Source organism: Macrobrachium rosenbergii, chromosome 15 (assembly GCF_040412425.1).
Source record: "Macrobrachium rosenbergii isolate ZJJX-2024 chromosome 15, ASM4041242v1, whole genome shotgun sequence".
Classification (NCBI taxonomy): Eukaryota; Metazoa; Arthropoda; class Malacostraca; order Decapoda; family Palaemonidae; genus Macrobrachium; species Macrobrachium rosenbergii.
The window spans coordinates 42,199,851-42,220,248 of record NC_089755.1 but is presented as its reverse complement, the minus strand read 5'-3'; the positions used below and the strand labels follow the sequence as shown (position 1 = coordinate 42,220,248).

The window sequence follows — 20,398 nt, the reverse complement described above, 5'->3', positions numbered from 1 at the left end:
GAAAGTGTCTCAATGAAAAACAGTTAATCTGGATGCCAGTTCTTTGTTGTATTTGTTATTTGTCATGATCATTTCTCATCTAAAATCAGGGACCACTCAGTGAAGTTTTGACCTTGGGAAGAACCAAATGTTGTGTAACCTAAAGCAGATGAATGGGTGCCACTTCTAACCTCCAGGTTTCTAAAACTGAATCATGACAACACCCATACTTGAGCGTTGTTTCCCAGAGCTGAACCATGATATCACCCCCTATCTATTACAGTATTCTCAACTATTTCAAAGATTTTTGTCCAGGTGCAACATCTCACTGGCTCTTTTATCTTGGTGAGTAGAGGGCTTGCGAGATGTTCTGTCTGGACAAAAATCTTTGAAACAGTTGAGAATGACGGATATGGGTTGGTGTCATGGTTCAGCTTTGGGAAACAGTAAGTTGGAAACAACGCTCTGGTATGGGTGTTGTCATTCATGGTTCATTTTTGGAAAGCTGGACCCATTCATCTCGACAGATTCAGGAATTTTGGCCAAGTACAATATCCCATGGCTTACATAGTTCAGTGCAATTTTTTACTAAACTCAAAATTCTGCTGAAGGATTCCTGAGTCACAAACAAATAGAGATCATAATTAATATGACAAATAAGCAACTGCAAAAAACAACTGAAAGGAATTAATGTATTAGTTCAAGAGGTTAGCAATTAACTCTTAAAGCCTAGGCTACAATACTTTCTGAACAGACCTCACATTATACCAAAAAATATTTTGTTCCAAGAGGTTAATTTTAGCAATTAACTTTTGAAAGCCTAGGCTACAAGACACTGAACAGACCTCACATTATACCAATACATAGTACTTTTTAATGTCTAGGGTAGGATACTTTCACAACACCCATCACATTACAAGATAAAATACTTTTTTTTCCAAGGTATTGTTTGTAAACAGCTTACAGTTTAACAGTTTTGCATCTACAGAACCTTATTTATAATTTATGTTTTCTTGACAATATACATAATATGGAGAGCATGTAACAGACCATTATATTGGCATTTATGCATGTTATAGAAGTTTTGGTTTATTACTTGAGGGTGTAACTAAGTTTTAACCAGAGTCAAATTTATCTTAGATAAATTTTTTCAGTAACCACCTGAAAAAAAAGTAATGATAAACATTAAGCTAGTACACACACAAAAAAAAGTAATGATAAACATTAAGCTAGTACAGACAGAAAGGAATTTCCAGTACCTGTATATAAACAATTCCTCAATTTCACCAATACTGTACATCTCAATTTCTTGAAATGAATTTCATTTACAGTACATTAAAACACAAAACTCATTATGAGATCTGTGACAGAGAATATTCAAACGAAGAAATGTTCTAAGTGTGAATAATAAATAGCATGACAGTAACAATAAATGTACAAATCTGATTAGAGTAACCAAGGTTAAAAGTCAATAACCTTAGACTATATACAATTCTAAATCAGTAAAGTGTTATTAGTCTGATCACTAAATTAAGGCTTATGGCAGTATCATTATATTTGTATTTATAAAAATGAATTCATTTTCATCTTTAAAGCTAATCACTTTTACTTACACAAAATTGAGAATTAAGGATGCATTTCAAACATTCAACTTCAATCAAGCAGCAGCAACCTTCTGGGCAAATTTTTGCGGTGAGAGGATGTAGTATAATTATGCTTGAGTTCTGAAAAACTTACTATTGCTATACCTTTGGTATACTTTTCTCATTAAAATTTTTAGTATATTGTATAATGAATGTCTAATGCTTTCTAGCAATGAACAATTCATGTACAGTACTTTCATGAAAATGTTTGAAATGGCCTCTTGGAATGCTATATTGATAAAATATACAAAATTACTTTACAGAAACTATATTATCATAAAAGTTTATATTTAGAACTTTCAAAATCTATTTGAAGTAAAATGTACGACAACTTATAAAAAACTGATAAAATTACCTTTTGGAATTGTAAAGGTAGGTGAAATAACATCTATGAAACAATGCCTTATTGACATTAACTTAATACTATACAGTTAGTTATGTGTACAGTATATAAAAATCTTGCTTCATATAACCAATTCAACTTTATCAAACTTATCATTTTTTGTAACAGTACCTTTAACACACTTATCATTGTAATAGTATTTCAAACATACTTAATACCAATGATACTCCACAATATATTGCAGACCTCTTTCAGTTCACCCCACTGCAAGCTTATTTAGTAAAAAATTTCCAGTAGACAAGGCCACCAAGTATGCCCATTTCTAGTAAAATTATAATTATCAACAGAATACGATTATATAAGACATTCCGAGACATAGCCCTAATTATCTTTCTACTACGGCTCAACTCCGCATCTGTGTCTACAAGTCTGTCCCTCGTCCGAGTCAGGGTCTCACGTTGTGTACCTAATTCCCCAAGAACCTCTGTTCCAACCTGTTCTGTTTCTACTGCAATACTGGTAGAACGTGCTATACTTTCAGATGTTCTTTCAAGAATTGCTGCACCCTGTTGAACCTAAAAATAAATGGGGGAAAACAGTACAGTACTTTACCACATGAAATCCTTACGTATCAAAATGTAGGTAAACAAATGTTACAAAAATTGTAAGTGAAAAAGTTTTTAGTAAGTGAAAATGTTTAAAACTCTTGATGAGATGCTTTCTTTTACCTTACATGCATATGTACATATGGTCCACATTTACTTAAATATAAATTAGATAAATACATATATACCAGGAAAATACTAAGTGTGTGGTCAACAACTGCTATTTGACTGGTTACATTCCTTTGAAACTGACTGAACATGAAAATGAAAAGAAAAAAATAAACATTGGAGATAAATGATTGAACACTCAGTAAATGATTGATGAAAAGAAAAAAATAAACATTGGAGATAAATGATTGAACACTCAGTAAGTGATTGATAAAGTGAAGTGCAGTTGGTGAGGGGGATTTACAGGGAATTAATCCTTTTCCCTCAAGAGCAATGCAACAAGGCAACATCACACTGGGAACCGAAGACTTTTTCTTTCTTTAAATCTTCAGCTGAAACCCCTTATGGACAGATTCAACATACTACAAACCCAAGAAGGCTCCAAAAGGAAGTCAGCTCGAAAAGAGAAGACAAACAAATACTGTACAGTATAAGAACAAGCCTTTGTTGGCGAGTCGGTTGAGCTTTTGAGCCGTCGTTGATGGGCCCGAAAAGGATGAAGAGTTAGAGGAATTTATTTCTGGTGATAGAAATTCATTTCTCGCTATAATGATTCAAATAAGCTGTAGGTCCCGTTGCTAAGTAACCAATTGGTTTCTAGCCATAAATAAAACAAAATCAGCTCAGTGGTCTGGTAAACTAAGGTATACTTAACAGTATAAAGGAACAGAAAATAAAACTGATACACCTGAATTCAGGAGGAGAATAAATTTGCTCTCCACTTACATATTTGGAGATCAGAAGATTCCACAACTACACAAGGTAAAGTATACCACATTTTAGTTGTAGCCAAGATAAGACTCCCAGCAAACAGTACAATTAAACCTGATGTACTAGAAAATGACTGTTTACAGCATCAGCCTGCCTAGTGTTGCGAACAAAAACTGCTAGGTCAGGTAAAGAAGTGTGCTGAGGATGTTTGTTGTAGTAAATTCTATGCATCAAACAATGAACTTGCTTTATGTCTATGCCATAAATCAACATCAACAGTTTATACAATAAACCTGACTTGACTTTACGACAAAACTGTATCCAACAGTTGCTGTTGTAGTACATTCTATGCAACAAACAATGAACTTGCTTTATGTCTATGCCATAAATCAACATCAACAGTTTATACAATAAACCTGACTTGACTTTATGACATAACTGTATCCAACATTTTGAGATGAGACTTAACACCTAAAGACCACACTTTAGGACAGTACTCCAAAGAAAGAAGAAAGAGAGTTAAAACACAAAATACAATAGCTTCATGAAACATTTAAATATATTTCCGAAAGATACCAGCTTTTTGAGAAACAGAGAGCAATATTGTGTATATGCTTCTCAAAAGCCATATCTTAAAAGTTACACCTAAAACCTTCAAGGTCAGACATTCAAAACTGTACCATTTAATTGTACATAGGGAAGCAAAGGCAAAAGTGAGCTGCACTGACTACCATACTTTGAGTTTTAGAAAGGTTACACTTCATACTCAGACTATATTCTGAGGGGCATGAGGACAGACTTAGCCTGTTAGGTAATCCAAACAAGGAAAACTTTCAAGTCCAACTAACTTCCTGAAAACAGTAGTAATCTTAGGAGAAATTAAATCAGTAGCCTTTTTAAAGCAAGTTTTAAGAGAATTTACCACTGAATGGAAGGGAATGAAACATGAAATTCTTAGTGTTGGTGATACATTCTTACTGATTATACTGTAGTAGACATTTGCTTGTTTCCTCATAACCTGATAATCATATATAATCATGCCTTGTTTAAAGGATTTAACCCATTCCAGAAGGCTGTCATTTTACCGAATCATCCTTACAGAGCAAATTTTTCCCAAAGGATATGATGAAAATTGGATTAATCCTTTATGGACCTCAAAAAATAAAATAAATATAAAAGCCTTTTTACTTGAATTTAACAAACCTAGCATTCAAAAATTATACAAAAAAACAAAGTACAGTACATGGATAAAAAGCAAATTCTTTTTCCTCATTTTACCTGTAATTGGTAGAGTTGAAATCGGCTATGGTAGGTAGTGAGGAAGAGGAGAGGTGATACTGTTTGGAAAAGCAATCTCTTCCATTAAAATAGCATGCAACTTTGCTTCTAGGGTATAATCTCTTTTGTCTCTTTCTACTGCTTTCTTCTTGTGATTCACTGTGCTTCTTTCTCACTAAAAATCTATCCAAAAGGTTTGTTTTTGCCTGCATTTTAAAATGCTCCTAAAGTGAGACATAGCATTCCTATTCAGCAGGATATAACATGGTTTACTAAACCATGTTTTGATAGCCACTTTATTCTTTCATTTAAAGGCTGATAAATTCTTATACCTTACATCTAATTCAGTATACCAAGCTCTGACTGATAGCAAAAATATGGCCAGTTTGGGCTACAAAACTTCAAATCAAAGGATAGTAGGGGCTCCAATAACCGCCCCTGATGATACTAATAACCCTTGGTGCGATGCCTCAATATATACCTTTTCTCCTGATGGTAAATACCTTATTAATGAGAGGAAAACTATGATTGAAGTTGAACATGTAGAATTTCAGGACAGAGCAGTGTTTCCTTATACGAAATAGCGCTTAGTCCTTCCTTCAGTAGGCATTGAGAAACTGCTGAAGGAGATGGTTATCCTGCCTACAAATATAGCTTTTAAAGCAAGCCATAGAAGAAATTTTTAACCAGGTCAATGGAAAATGGAGTTCTACAGTTATTTTGGAGAACCAATACGCTCACTGGGTAGCCCCACCCTTCTGTCCCTTCACCTTTAAAATAATTAATCATGTTAAGGCAAATTTTCAGAATTTTGTGGTAGCTGGGAAATGAGAGCCAGTGGCAGAATTACAGCCATTTTTCTCCGTCATCCCAGTATCTGATAATTCTACTACGGAAAGGGCAACACTTGCCCTTTCTTTTGAAAGGAAAAGGCTTCATCTGGCACTAGTGGATCCAGGGGGGGGGGGCACCTGGGCATGGCCCTATTAAAAATATTGACAAAATAATAACATTGAAGATTTAGATAATAGCGTCATAAATGAGTATATATATATATATATATATATATATATATATATATATATATATATATATATATACACACACAGTATATATACAGGCAGTCCCCAGTTTACGATGGGGGTTCTGTTCCTAATACGTGTCGTGCTGAAAAAATCGTCGAAGCCGAAAATCGTTGAAAATCGTCAAAAACCGTAAGAAAACCTAACTTTTAATGCTTTGGGTGTATTGAAAACAATGTAATCTGTATATTTATTGAGTTTTTCATAAAAAAAACTCCAAATTTTGATTATTCTGCCATTTTGTAGCCATATTTCTTCCGTCAGATTGGTGTCATGAGCATCATAACCCCAGAACATGCGTTGTAAACCAGGAAATAATTTCTGATAAATATACAGTATTTGAAAAATGTCATAACCTCAGAACGTCGTAAGCCGGGCCCGTCGCAACCCAATGTTTGGTGCTGTAGCCAAAAGACTTGATGTGTCACGCCTTTATGTAACCTCATTACATTCTACCTGCTTCTGTAGGGAACTTTTTAAGAAGTGTGTTGTGGCTTAACTCAATGAATGAGCCCGACAGCAGAACTGTACAATATACGCTCTCCTTATAAAAGGGGAATCCGGGAAGCAGTGGACTCGAGAGTTTCCTCTCCCTAAACCAAAGAAAGTTCGTTATGACTCGGAGTTATACAAGCCTCCAGTCATTCCTAGAGGATCCTTTCATCAACAGAAGAAGGGACAGCAGCAGTAAAAGCACCCCTTTGAAGCATGCAATGATGCTCGTACTGGGGAAAAAGAAAATTAACTTCTGGAATGCCTATTAAAGGCAAGGGAAGAGTTGGAGCCCTATAAGAATTGTGTGGTTGAGGGTCATCCTCAACAGCATCACATGCAATAGAAGTCCTTCCCCTGGGGATAGAGTATTATTTTCAATGGACTAGGGTGGAATTGGTCTTATCCTCACCCTCCTTTAAAGAGGTTGTTCCAAAACCCAGACCCCTCCCAGGAAGATTATGTGCAGAAGGCCCTTATACAGTAAAGGGAGCATAGAGAATCATGCGAATATTTGCCACCAAGCATGTCTCTTCAGCGTCCCCATGAAGGATTCCTCCAAACGGAGGGTGATCCTCGACCTCTCAAGTTTGAACATACACACTGATACAGTTTTCAGATGACTACTGTTGCCCAGATATTTTCAATCATTCCGCATGGGACCTGGACCATCTCTATAGCTCTGAAAGATGCACACTGGCACGTCCCTCTCGTTGTTCCCTTCCACCCCTTCTTAGGGTTCCGGATAGGGAAGAAAACGTACAGATTCAAAGTCATGCCCTTTGGGTTAAACATTGCCTGAAAAGCTTTTACAAAATAGCAGTAGTAATTGTCCAAGAACTCAGGAAAGAAGGAATTCAACTGGTAGCCTACCTAGATGATTGGCTAATCTGGGGGCCCACCATAGAAGAGTGCTTACGAAGCCTAAGGGTGGTAGTCAACAGCCTCCAGTCAAAAGGTTTTCTAATAATTGGAACAAATCCCACCTTACACGCCAGCAGATGCTTTCAGTGGCTGGGACTTTGCTGGGATACTCTTCATGGCCAGTTGTCTCTTCCCAACAATAATCAAAACAGAATAAGGAAGGACTTGAAAAGGTTCCTTGTACAGCCCTGCATTTCCAGACATCAGATTGCAACTAAAAAAAAATGTAAACAAAAAATGGCTATCACATGCAAGAAAATATATTTGCAATCAACTTGGGGTGGGAAGATACTCCAGCCGTGGACCTGGAAGGGGTCTCTGGCAAAACAGGTCACCCTGGCTCCATCTGTATGAGTGATAATACACACAGATGCCTCCTTGACAGGTTGGAGAGGCCACTGGGGGGATTGTCAGGCATCAGGGAGGTGTCACCTACTCTGAGGAAGTGTCATATCAACTTCCTGGAGCTGATGGCTGTCTTTCTGTCCCTCAGAAAACTGAAACCTCCAAAAGGGGTCCAACATTTTGTTGGTCCTAGACAATATGACAGCAATGTCCTGCATCAAGAGGTTGGGCTCATGTTCATCTCCTCTCAATGCAGTAATGCTATCCATCCTTTGGATGGCGTAAATAAAGAAGTGGCACTTGTCTGCAATTCACTTCACAGGGTCCCTCAATGCTCTGTGAAGGAATACAACAGCCTTGACTGAGTGGATGTTAGACAATCACTTTTCAATTAAATGCCAATGTGCTTCCACATCTGGAAGTGAACCTGTTTGCCACATTTGAGAACCACCAACTTCCAGCACATGTGTCTCCAAACCTGGGCAATCAAGCAATAGCAAGAGATGCATTCTACAAGACTGGAACAAATGGAGGACGATATACCTTTTTCCGCCATTGTCCCAGATTTCGAAGATTTTGAACAAACTTCTAACTTTCAACGGAACCGCTTACTTAATAGCCCAAAATTGGCTGAACAGTCCTGTTGCTTCAACAGTGGGCGAAGAATTCAGTTCCATTACTGTCTGCTGTTCTATCCCAGACAGTAGGAGGGAAAGTCTTGACAGCTTTGGCATCAGGAGCTCGTATTAGTGAACTGGGCTCTCTTAGATGGGGACAACCCTACATCACTCATACAGCTAACTGTCATTTATTACTGTCTCCTAGCCCATCATTCCTAGCCAAAAACGAGAACCCTTGAAAGAGAATATCTCCTATTCTGATAAGGGAACTCAATTTGTCAGATGAAACATTATGCCTCGTTCAAGCACTTAAGATTTATCTCAAGGTCAAGGCAAACATCCCAGAGGGTTCGATTTTCCTGCACCCTAGCACAGACCACACCACTCTCTCTACATGGGCTGAGAATAATTTTAGTGTCCCTTATTAAAAAGGCAGACCCCACTCTTTTCCTAAGTCACATGACATCTGGAAGGTTAAGTACATCATTGGCTTTCTTCAGAAATGTTTCTTTCAAAGGAGTCTGCGAATGTATACGGTGGTCATCAGAAACAGAATTCCTAAAACATTATTACCACAAGCTTGAACAAATTCGACTACACTGTGTATCAGTAGGTGGTATAGGAAGTCCTGACCCCACAGGCGCTATGGTGGAAAATCAGGTTTTCTTGATGTGGTGGTTATGCTAAGATATTGCTGGGAAAGTTGTAACAATACCGCGACCAAACCCAGCATATTTAGGTTAGTCACTTTAGAACTACATCTTAACATTTTATAAATTTGTGTTTAGTTTCATGTTCTTTGTTGCCAAACACTATGGGTATCTGGAATAACGAATGTGGTTTATAACATGTAGCTTAACCCTGGATTGAAATTCTATCTGGGTTCTTGGGATTGAATTTTAAGAGCTAAGCCATTTTGTCACCTTTGAATTTCTTTTGTAAGCTCCTTCGAGGGTAAACAGCAGCTACGCTATCAAAAATCAGGTTTTGATGTAGGAAAAACCTATTTTTGGTAGTCGCTGTGAGTCCTCAAATCCACCCACTTTTCCTGACGAAAAGGCATGGAACTAGGGTGAATAAATATCCAGCATAGACCTGAGAAAGAGTAATGAGTGAAAAGATTTGTCATAGAGTGCACTGTTGCCACAATAAATGGCTGATGTGCAGTGCGCTGTTGCCACATCTGCAGGTAAAGAATGGGAATTGAACCTAAAGAGTCGCAGCAGACAAGAGAGAGGGCCCTCTTGTCTTGAGTCCTATATTCTGTCAGTGTCAACGTGTACTGTACTGGCTCAGACCAACTAGATGAGAATTCTTTGAAATTGGTTGGTCTAATTACAAAGCCCTCTAGGGACAATGAGAGTTGGAAAAAAAAGTTAAGTATACCTTAGTTTAACCAGACCACTGAGCTGATTAACAGCTCTCCTAGGGCTGGCCCGAAGGATTAGATTTATTTTACGTGGCTAAGAACCAATTGGTTACCTAACAACGGGACCTTCAGCTTATTGTGGAATCCGAACCACATTATAACGAGAAATGAACTTCTATCACCAGAAATAAATTTCACTAATTCTTCATTGGCCGGTCAGAGGATCGAATGTGGGCCCAGCAGAGCTAGCCGAGAATGATATTAACCCGTCCAATGAGGAACTATGAGAGTTGGAGCCCTCTAGGGACCATGAGAGTATGGTAACTCCTTTGAGGATTCACAGCGACTACCAAAAATAGGTTTTTCCTACGTCAAAATCTGTTTTATAAACCATTACACACTAATGTGCATAAATTTTGTTTTTACTAATGAACTATGAACATCCTCAACTTTTTCTATCTACAGTACTGTTCTTTTTTATTTCCTGTCAACTATAACCTTCTTAGGCTTGGCCAAATGATGACTTTCCCTGTATTAGCACTAGAATTGCCGAAAAAACACAAAGACACACAAAATAGTTTAGTGGAGCTGCACACTGAATACTGCTACCGTACTGTATATGTAAACTGAGCACTTCCTCTTTGTTCCAGCTGAGAACCACTAATGAGGACATGCCTAATTCCACACTTTAGCCAGTTGTCTTTTTCCATCTTTAAATCGAGCAAAAGTGTATTAACAGAGAGGATTTAACCTCAGATAAAATTTCCTTTAACTGAATTGTCCATTAAGCAAGGAGTCGGTTAACAGGAATGACTGTACAGTAATCCTCCGAACTTGCGAGATTCGAGTTGCGCGAATTCACAGACATGCTAACTTTCCATTGGAACCTAACTAATTGTCAAACACAAGTTTTTCACAGACACGCGAACATTTGCGAATACAGTACTGAGAAACCCTGCAAAAGTATTCATGTTTAATTTTTTATGTAATTTATAAGTTTTCAAGCTTTTATATGTAAATTAAATAACATTAAATAATGAAAGTAATAAGTTCTCTCTCTCTCTCTCTCTCTTTTACTGAGATGAGAGAACTTTTATGGTACATGTATATGTTTATTTGTTTTATAAATAAATTTTTTACCTAATAATGAGTACTACTTTTTAAATAATAATAATAATAATAATAATAATAATAATAATAATAATAATAATACAACTGTAATTACAAATTTCGTATGTGATACGTATATTAAACAAACAAATATATTTCCCTCATCTTTTGTTCGAGGCTCGAAGGCAAAGCTGTCAGACATGTCGATTTAACATGACAAGAAGGGAGAGTGTTGCTGATTAGTGGGTCAAAGGTTTCCTACTACTGTAATCCCTCTCTCTCTCTCTCTCTCTCTCTCTCTCTCTCTCGTTAGTAGTTAGTGCAACCCTACGAATTACTGTTTCCTTGTATGTCTTTAACTGTACAGTAGATAATTTTAAATGGATCTAATTTTACATGTACCATCTACAAACTGTAAATTCGCCATTATAAAACATAGAGACATAGGGCATTTCAGAACAAAGAGAAAGAAACAGAATAAAGACTTTTTAAAAACGAGGTTGAGAACACTTCTAAAAATAGACCAGTGGAATGGGGAGAGAGGGAAATAGTATACTACTCTTCATACTATCCTATATTTTTACGTCAACCATTTATTTCTTTTTCTAAGGGTAATGTACTAAGCTAACTTTTAAATGAAATTATAGTAACTTTAATTTTATTTAAAAGTTAGTTTAATACTGAATTTCCTTCTTTTGATATCTATCATAAGAATAACCTCACTCTCTCTCTCTCTCATGTTATTCATTCTCTGTAATAATTCATATATAATTTAACTTGATATTTCAAGTAAGGACAATATCTCTCTCTTCTCTAGTCCCTCTCTCTCTCTCTCTCTCTCTCTCTCTCTCTCTCTCTCCTCTCTCATTCATAGTTAGCGCTCACACATTTTTACTATTATTTCTCAGTGCGTCTTTACCTGTACAGTAAATAGTTTAGATTGATCTAATTTTAACTGCACCATCTACGAAGTGTGAATGAGCTAGTGTGGCAAATATGTTCTAAAACATAAAAACATAAGAACTAAGAGTTGTATTAGCCTCAAAATAAAAATCACTATTTGTTCACGAAAAAGATTTCAAAACAAAGAGAAAGAGACGCAGAATAAAGAAGTTATTAAAATGAGGTTGAGAAGACTTCTAAAAATAGATCGGTTGGAAGGGGAGACAGAAATTCTCTTCCAACTCTCAATTTTTATGTCAACCATTTATTTCTTTTTTAAGGGTAATGTATTAAGCTAACCTTTAAATGAAATAACGGTAACTTTAATTTCATTTAAAAGTTAGCTTAATAATTTGGGAGCATGATTAGGATCATATTTAGTGTTTAAACTTTAAAAATAAGCATTTATTAGCATTTTTAGACCACCACGCCAAACTTATGTGAAAAATGGGTTCTGGATTACTAGTCTTTTGTCTGTCAAAGCAGCAGCCTCTGGAACATCGGGTTGAAGACATTAACTAATAACTGCACGTTTTGTGGTAATGCAGTGCTGTGAATAATTATGCCATCATTTGTAAATGTTTTCTTCATGTTTCCCATCTCTTGAAAATACCTGATCTCAACCCTTTTTACTCTGGTGCTTGTTGCAGTATGAAAGGTGAATTCCATATTCACTGGTTTGTCAACCATCAAGGTTGTCTTTTGTTGACCAGCACTTTACTTGGTACACCATACCTTGCATGGCACACTGCAGGTGGTACTAAAAGTTCTATGCAGCATCCTTTCCACACTATCTGAATTCCATTTCTCTGCCTTTTTTTTGTTTTCTTGCCTCTTGCGACTGAATGTCCAAATTCTTTATTCTTCTTGCTCCAATCCCTATTACATTTACAGTACTGTACATGAAAATCCAATAATACAAGTAAAAAGTCATCCCTATGTATTTTTGGACAACACTCAATAACTGACTACAGTTGACCCTGTATTTCCAGGGGTTAGGCGTCATGACCACCCGCGAACACCAAAAATCTGCGATATATTGAAACCCCTCTAAAAATGCTTATACTGTAATAGTAAAACACCAAAGAACCCCCCCCCTTCTAAAAATGCTTATAACTGCCTATTTTAATAGTTAAACCACCAAATATACCTTAAACTATCATCCTGAAAAACTTAATATAATTTCAAAGTCATCTTACAACATTACACTTAGCTTACAGTTAAGTGTGAAAACTAATAAAGTTACCCATAAATTCATGTACATTACAGCCATTTTCTCTCATGCAGTAATGAAGCTGTCCCACTTTTCTTTTTTACAGTCCATATGGGCAACACTAGGAATTCACAGGTACTGTACAGTACCTACATATTTAATATGCATTGAAAAAAAATATATCGATATTTTGCTGTTTACATTAATATTAATATTTGAAAATTAGTAAATAATTTTTTATCATAAAAAATGCATTTAGTCATAAAAATAACATGAAAATACAGTAATTTGTGAATATTTCTCGACAAAAAAATCCATGAATTACCGAATTTCTCTGATTTATTGAAAAATGTTCCACAGAAAAACCTGTGAATAACTGAATCCGCGAATGCTGAACCATGCACTGTATTAATACTCGTGAAGGCGGGGAGAAATCATATACTGCTCAAAGAATTTCCTGTGGAACAGGTTTTTAATCTGTATTCATACATCTAAGACACATTTCAAAAATACAATATATGTACAGTATATGTTTGCAGTACAGCAATGTTGCAAACAATGCAAACATTCCCAAAATAACAAGACTACAGCAGATTTCTGGGGTGTGTAGGGGTCAGAAAGTTTCCTTCAATTGGGTAAAACACAGTTTGTTGGGCTGTTAATGATGAACAGGAATGCAAAGTTGCAAAGATGCTGAATTCTGTACCCGCAGTGTTCCTCACACTTTCTCATCATATATCTAAACCATTTACATCTATGTCGATCATCTGGACCCCACATCTTGTCTATTTCCTTCTTTCAATGCCATTCTGAATGAAAGACATTTTTACGGCTCATTGAAAGAGGGTACACCCAACATTAAAATAATTTGAAAGATGTAAAGCAAAACTGTAAATTGAAATGAATACATAATATTTATTAAAAGAAATAATGAAACATTACCTCATATTTCCTTAAGCTGGCATTAACTACAGTAACTCTGAGTGCATGTAATTCTTAACACATTTCTATTTTTAATCTTTATGTAATTATTATGCTTAAAAATAAAAAGGAACCTACCTGTTTACGTCTCAATGCATCCAATGATGCTGCATCATCATCATTTGACACTAAGTCTGATCTGCCATCACCTCTGTAATTTGAAGGACTTTTCCCGGTCTAATTGTCTTTGGTACCTTTAAAACAAGAACAAGGAATTATAAAAATAGCAAATAAACATTCTTAAGGGCACAAGGCAACAAGAATTTTCACTGAATTTTTTTCAGATCATCAAAAATTCTGGAAACCTTGAAGCAAAATGGAACACATCTAAACTTTCATACAAGTTTTAATTCATTATTACTATTAATAACAAGAAGATATGGCACATTTTCTACCTGGTACTCTTCTGGCCTCTATGCATAAAGGGTTGTTTTTTCTACAAAAGACCTCTTTTTTTTTATTGAAAAAGAACTTTGAATTTTAATCAAACAAGGCAAAATATACTTATTGCTCCTATGTCTGGCAACTCTCTTGTTACCTTTAAGTATGTCAAAAGTTTATATCTAGGTTTGTAATCATGGGAAACATACTTCCAGTTGTCTAAGAGACATCAAGCAGCAGTAGCATGAACAATGAACTTTGAATATACAATAATCCCTCAAAATGTATTTCTGTCACTGTTGGCAACCCACTGTTTATGGTCTTAACATAAGTTACCACAAACACATTTCTGATATTCACACAGATTTTTCTAGGGAAAACCATAAAACCCTCATAAGGGATGTTTCTAAATGATTGCTAACAACTAAAAAATAACCACAGTAAGGCTTTCATAAAGATAAAGACATGCATAGAGATACAAAGCCTTTAAAAACACATGATCCTGAGTAACTTACCTAGCTACTTCATTCTGATATCTCACCACCTTGCTGTTCATATTATTCCTGTAGTCCACTGGTGCTTTCTTGGACTCAATATCCATGTCAATTAATGACCCACTAGCATCATTAAGCATCCGCTCAATCTCAGAGAGTAATAATTTTCTTTCTTCTTGACCATTACATCTACTTAACCCAAACTGAAAATAAAATATACACTGTACTTCAAATTTCAATGAAAACGTAACACTTGCCAAACATATTACATACAGGTATAGTACAGCAAAACATAAAACTATTGCTCATTCCAAATACTGTATATGTGTGGGTAATTGATTCCAAGTCCATGAGTTAACTGAAATGCACAAATAACAACAACTTATTACCTATATGTTATACCTTTTGACATACATATGAACCTAGAATACAGTATTGTATTTTAAAAACTAAACAAAAACAAAAAATTAATCAAATTTATGCTAGTTCCCAACATAACTGGTTATCAATTCCAAGCATTCCTCCTATGTAAACTGAAAACTTCAATACAATAATAAGCCCTTAACAACATATGTTTCCAACTTACATATAAACCTTTGATACTGGTTATTCTAAACATTGAGCACAGTAAATCACAAAATAATTAATGAATTATAAAAATACCTACAGTAACATCCTGTTTGTACTTGCTCTCTCCCTCTCATACCTATGATGTTGTTTTTTCTAAATACTTCATACTTACCATTTAAAAACATCAACAAAAATATATAAAAAAAGATCAACAAATGGATCACTGACTTCCAGGAAAGACGAGTTTCTAATTCTATGTACTGAGTGTGAGCATATGCCCCCATGAGCAGGCTGAACTGATATATGAAAATCTGGTTATAATGCCAAGCCATTTGGCACTTAAGTCAGTGAAAAGAGTGAGTTGGAGTGGTTGGAAAGCAAGATGGAAATATAAAAGAGGGAACTGGAGTGGTTGGACAGCAAGATGGAAAAATGGGAATGCAAACAGTAGTACAGTAAAAAGCTAGAAAGTGGGTGCAGCTTGGGGCTAAAGACAATGCAAACAGCCTTTAGTAATGCTTATGTCTTCCACACTTTATATCATTCACTCATTTGTGTAACTCCTCAGTGTTTGGGCATACACATTACTCCTGATCTATACCAAGTTCTAGTGCTTGTACTTTTTACCCTTACGGTCACTGTACTTTTTCATACATTCTACTTCTGAGTGGTTCACTTACTTTGACAGCTGCTTATTAGCAACTATCTTCAAACTAAACACTTACAACACTTATTTTAGCAATTTCCAGGAAAATTAAATAAAAACCATCAACAAAAGAAGATTTAAACTAAAAAAAATGAACTGCTAATGAAAATGGATTCTAAGGCAAAAGAAGTGTAAAATCTGAAAATCTGGGAACAAACCCAAAGAGGTGTGCTTGAGGTTACACACACACACACACACACACTTAGATGGTTTTACCACCAAGGGAGGGAGAATTGGAGCCTGGATGTGCAGATGACATGGTAGGAACTCTTAAAATTTTGGAGCTTGTATAGTTGATGGGTTTGTGGTAAAACAAACTGTTTCTATCCACTGTCTTATTTAGATAATTAAAACAATTCTCACAGGTGATCAAGGTTGCTTATAACAATAAAAATAATAATACTAAATATGTAGTATCTTTACTTACTTCAAGTTCATCAGCTACTTGATCCAACAAAGCCTCAACTTCTTCATCCAATAATTCAAATTTGTGAGATGACATGGTTGTAGATTAGTATCTTAAACCTTCTCTAGACTACAATATTAAGAATCATATTATAACTTCAAATCACAATTCCTCCTAATCGCATTACCTGGAAATCGAGAGATGAAAGTTGTACATAAAAGAAAATCTTTAAAAAATTACGACATCACAAAATGCATATACTGTACAAGATTTAAAGTACTATTGAGTAACTTAGTTGCAATAATCCTAGATACTGGTGCTGATAAGTAAGAAAATTCATAAGTCTCATGAGGTAAGTCTTCTTTCATTGCACAGAAAAAACAATTTAGTTTTACTCTGGAAAGTCAGCAGTGTTTTACACTTTCATCATGGACTATTTTCACTGGCTAACACAAAAATAAGTACTGTAACAAAATAAAGTGAGCTTAGGTCATCTTAGTACATATGTTATGGAACTGTAAGCAGTGAAACTTTCATTAACAAATGACCAGGTAGCAACAAGTAAATTTACCTAATTCATGTAATGAAAGTCCAAGGACATCATCACAAACAATAATTTGTTTAACAAGATCAGTGAATCACAAACCCAGCCTCTCAAAGGGATTATTAAAACTAGAGGAAGATAAAGCTAAAACAGGTGGAGAGCTAAATAAGAAGACATTGTTGGGAATGTGTCATAAGTAAAAAGCATAACTGGGAAAGAGAAAGCATCTTGACTCTATGGTAAAGGACAGGGCAATGAACTACCAAGAGATACATTCAATCTTCCTGATTTGGTTGTCAAGGAATTCAATTCTACACAGACTTACGGGAGTCTCTTTCTCTTTCTTATTCAAATTCATGCCTCTATGTGTGTGTTTGGCCCATATCACCGTGGACAAACAAGAACACTGCACATCAGGTACCTAGAACATACACTGGAGACAAAAAAAATATTAGGTAGAGCTAATCAGCTATAGCTAATAAAGCTTGGAAAACAAAATGAAAAAAATTACTTTATGCTTGAAGCCTGTACGGCACCATAGCACCTGCCCTGAAAGAAATTTAAACAACAATAAACAGCTACTGTGTATCTATAATTATGGGAGACATTACGCATTGACAAACAGTACCCTTTGTTCTAGACATATGTGCCGTCCACACTTTTCTCAAGTGAACAGCCTTCCGTAATTCTCTATTAAATTAAAATAAAAAGAAGTCCAAAACAAGCAACATTCAAACCTGAAGTTCATAAAATATCACATACAGTAAATACGGTACCTCCAAAAATATAAAGAAAACGAATTCCAAGCAAATTAGAAGTTTGCTGTCTACAGCTGTTGAACAAAGTGTAGCTTGACAGTCAGGTGAGTGGTGGGTACTTCTACCCGGACCACTCACCTCCCAGTCACTATTGCCTTATTAACAGACTTTCCATAAAAAATTCCAACTAGTACCAAAGGAATACCCTTTTTTCTAAAATAAGGTTTGTATTCTTGTTGTCTAGAAACAAATCATCATAGGCTAGATCACTGGTTTATGTTGCGGACACTTTTAGAAGTAGCTGTGTCTTGAAAAAATTCTGACTTCTTACAAGATGATGTAACTGGCATTGTCACGGAAGATTGCACTTTTTCCTATACTGTACTATTTCTAAATTAACAGCAACAAGGAAAAAAAATAAATTTTGGGACTACTATACAGTATGCAAACACACCCAACATTAATCCTTGGATTCGGCAGAATTCCAGCTCTGCCTAAGTGTTTAACCCTCATTCTTTCTCCCAACCTAGGATACTACTATATCTATACTGTATTTTCACAGCAAAATATACTAGGCTAGATGTAGGCCTGGGCTAATACCAAACAAATATACTAGGCTAGATGTAGGCCTGGGCTAATACCAAGCAGAAATAAGGTAGTCCAAGTACAGTGGTCCCCCACCTATTTGCAGTTTTGGATTCACGGGTTCACCTATTTGCAGATTTTTTGAGGAACGTATATACACATTATTCACTGAAAATTTGCCTATATAGGGTATTTTTCATAAAGAAATATTTAATAATTACTGTATTTTCATATAATTTTTGTGACTAAATGCATTTCTTGTGATAAAACTATTAAAATACTCAGGTATAAGCATTTTTATAGGGGTTTTTGGTGTTTGAACTATCAAAATTGGCAGTTATAAGTATTTTTAGAGGGGTGTCAAGTATTCACGGATTTTAGCCATTCGCGGGGGGGGCTGTGGTATGCACCCCCACCAATACCTGGGGCTGACTGCAGTGAAATTCTGTTTGTGCACACAATATGAACAATATGAATTCTTGGTACATCAGCAATGAAATGGGTATTTAAGGACATTTTACAAACAGTTTCTTTAAAAACTGGTGACGGTTAGTCAAAAAATTGATGAAAATAATTACTGTAAGATACATTCTTGCACAGGCCTGTATCTGTGATTTACAGGGATCACCGTCAACTTCAGTCCACTGTAGCCCAGATCTTGTTAGGACCTAGGCTAGCACCTTAGGTTAGGTTAGGTTTGGTAGTATTCCTATTGCATTATTGTTTATCTGCGTATTTTCATGTTATTAATCCGTTTTTGTAATGAATTTTGGTTGTAACTTTGTAGCCTCATGAATGGGTAAGAAACGGGAAGCTGCTTAGCAAAAAACATACACACACAAAAATGGTTTACATATTAAACACGAGATAGAATCATTCAATAAGTATGCAGAACTATCGTACAAAACATTTATCCGGCAAAAACTTTAATGTGTACTTTAGAAATTTAACTACTTTAACAGAGGCCTAAACTATAGGGTTACCTAGAGAACCTCTGGACTGCAGTCCCTTATTTGTCACCTGCCTGTCAACTACTGAAGAATAATGTACGTTATACATAATCAAAGAAACTTACACGTATATTACATTCACCAGGTTTTTTCTTTCTCTCTCCTTCTCAGCGCCGTTACCGCCTCCTGGTCCAAGAAATCAGTGGTAGACTTAACGTTCCTTTGGCCATCAGCTGATTGGGGTAATGACAGCTACAGGCTCAAAGAAAACGGGTTCTTCTTCTTGCAGAAAAAAACGTCAGTTAGGGTAAACAGCAAATGCAAATTTGATCAACTGTCTGCCATAATCACTTCCTAAAGATTCAAACTAATTTAAAATGATACCTAAAGATTTAAACAAATTTAAAATGATCCATAAAGATTCAAACTCTATCTAAAATTATCTTATTTTTATTTACTTTAGTTAAGGTGTACAGCGAAAGCAGATTGGATTAACTATCTGCCCTAAATCCCTTTCTAAAGGTTCAAACTCATATTGAAAATGATCTCATTCTTATTCTTATTTACTTTTTGTACGTTTTCGTGAGTCTATGTATGTCAAGAACCCTTCACGATTTCAATCTTTCCTTTTTAAAACGGGATATTGTTCAATCTGATACATTGTACGGAATATGAATCTGAACAGCCCTTCTGATCTGCTCTTAGTACACTTGATCGCTTTCCGCAGAGGCAGTGATATTAGCAACATTCCCGCACAGTCTCGATCATCCTATTTTAAACAGACGATGCTGTCCAAATTAGCCTTTTACGGAATACTGTTTTGAACTTGTTTCTTACTTACTCTCAGTACACTTGCTCACTCAAGGGTTTCTAACTAGACTTGAAGGCACAAGCCTTTAAGCAGAGGCAGTGCCATCACTGACAACCCTGCACAATTTCAGTCTTTCCTGTATAAAACAGGAATGCCATTTCAGTTGATGCATGCTATGGAATATGGTTCTGAACGCTGCCTCTAATCCACTCTCAGTCATTTCCTCTTTCATGCCAGATAATTGTAAAGATTAGCCTTCTGATAGAATTAGGTCTGCTCATCAACTCAATTCTTCATGGGATCTGAAAACACTGGTATGCTATGAGAAGGAAGTGCCACAGAGGATGATCAAACCCTAAATCGGAACCTTTGCCTGATGAGTTTTTAT

The 20,398-nt window shown here is 35.8% G+C and overlaps 1 protein-coding gene across 1 annotated transcript; it reads right to left on the bottom strand.

The window, feature by feature from the left end:
* Positions 1-27: 27 nt before the first annotated feature.
* Vti1b (Vesicle transport through interaction with t-SNAREs 1b) lies at positions 28-19,563 on the bottom strand. Its single transcript, XM_067117468.1, is given in 7 exon segments — positions 28-2,540; positions 13,884-13,967; positions 13,969-13,999; positions 14,702-14,883; positions 16,384-16,549; positions 17,232-17,339; positions 19,325-19,563. Coding segments are annotated over 5 exon segments (675 nt in total). The 5' UTR covers positions 16,459-16,549; positions 17,232-17,339; positions 19,325-19,563; the 3' UTR covers positions 28-2,237.
* Between the last annotated feature and the right edge of the window lie 835 nt (positions 19,564-20,398).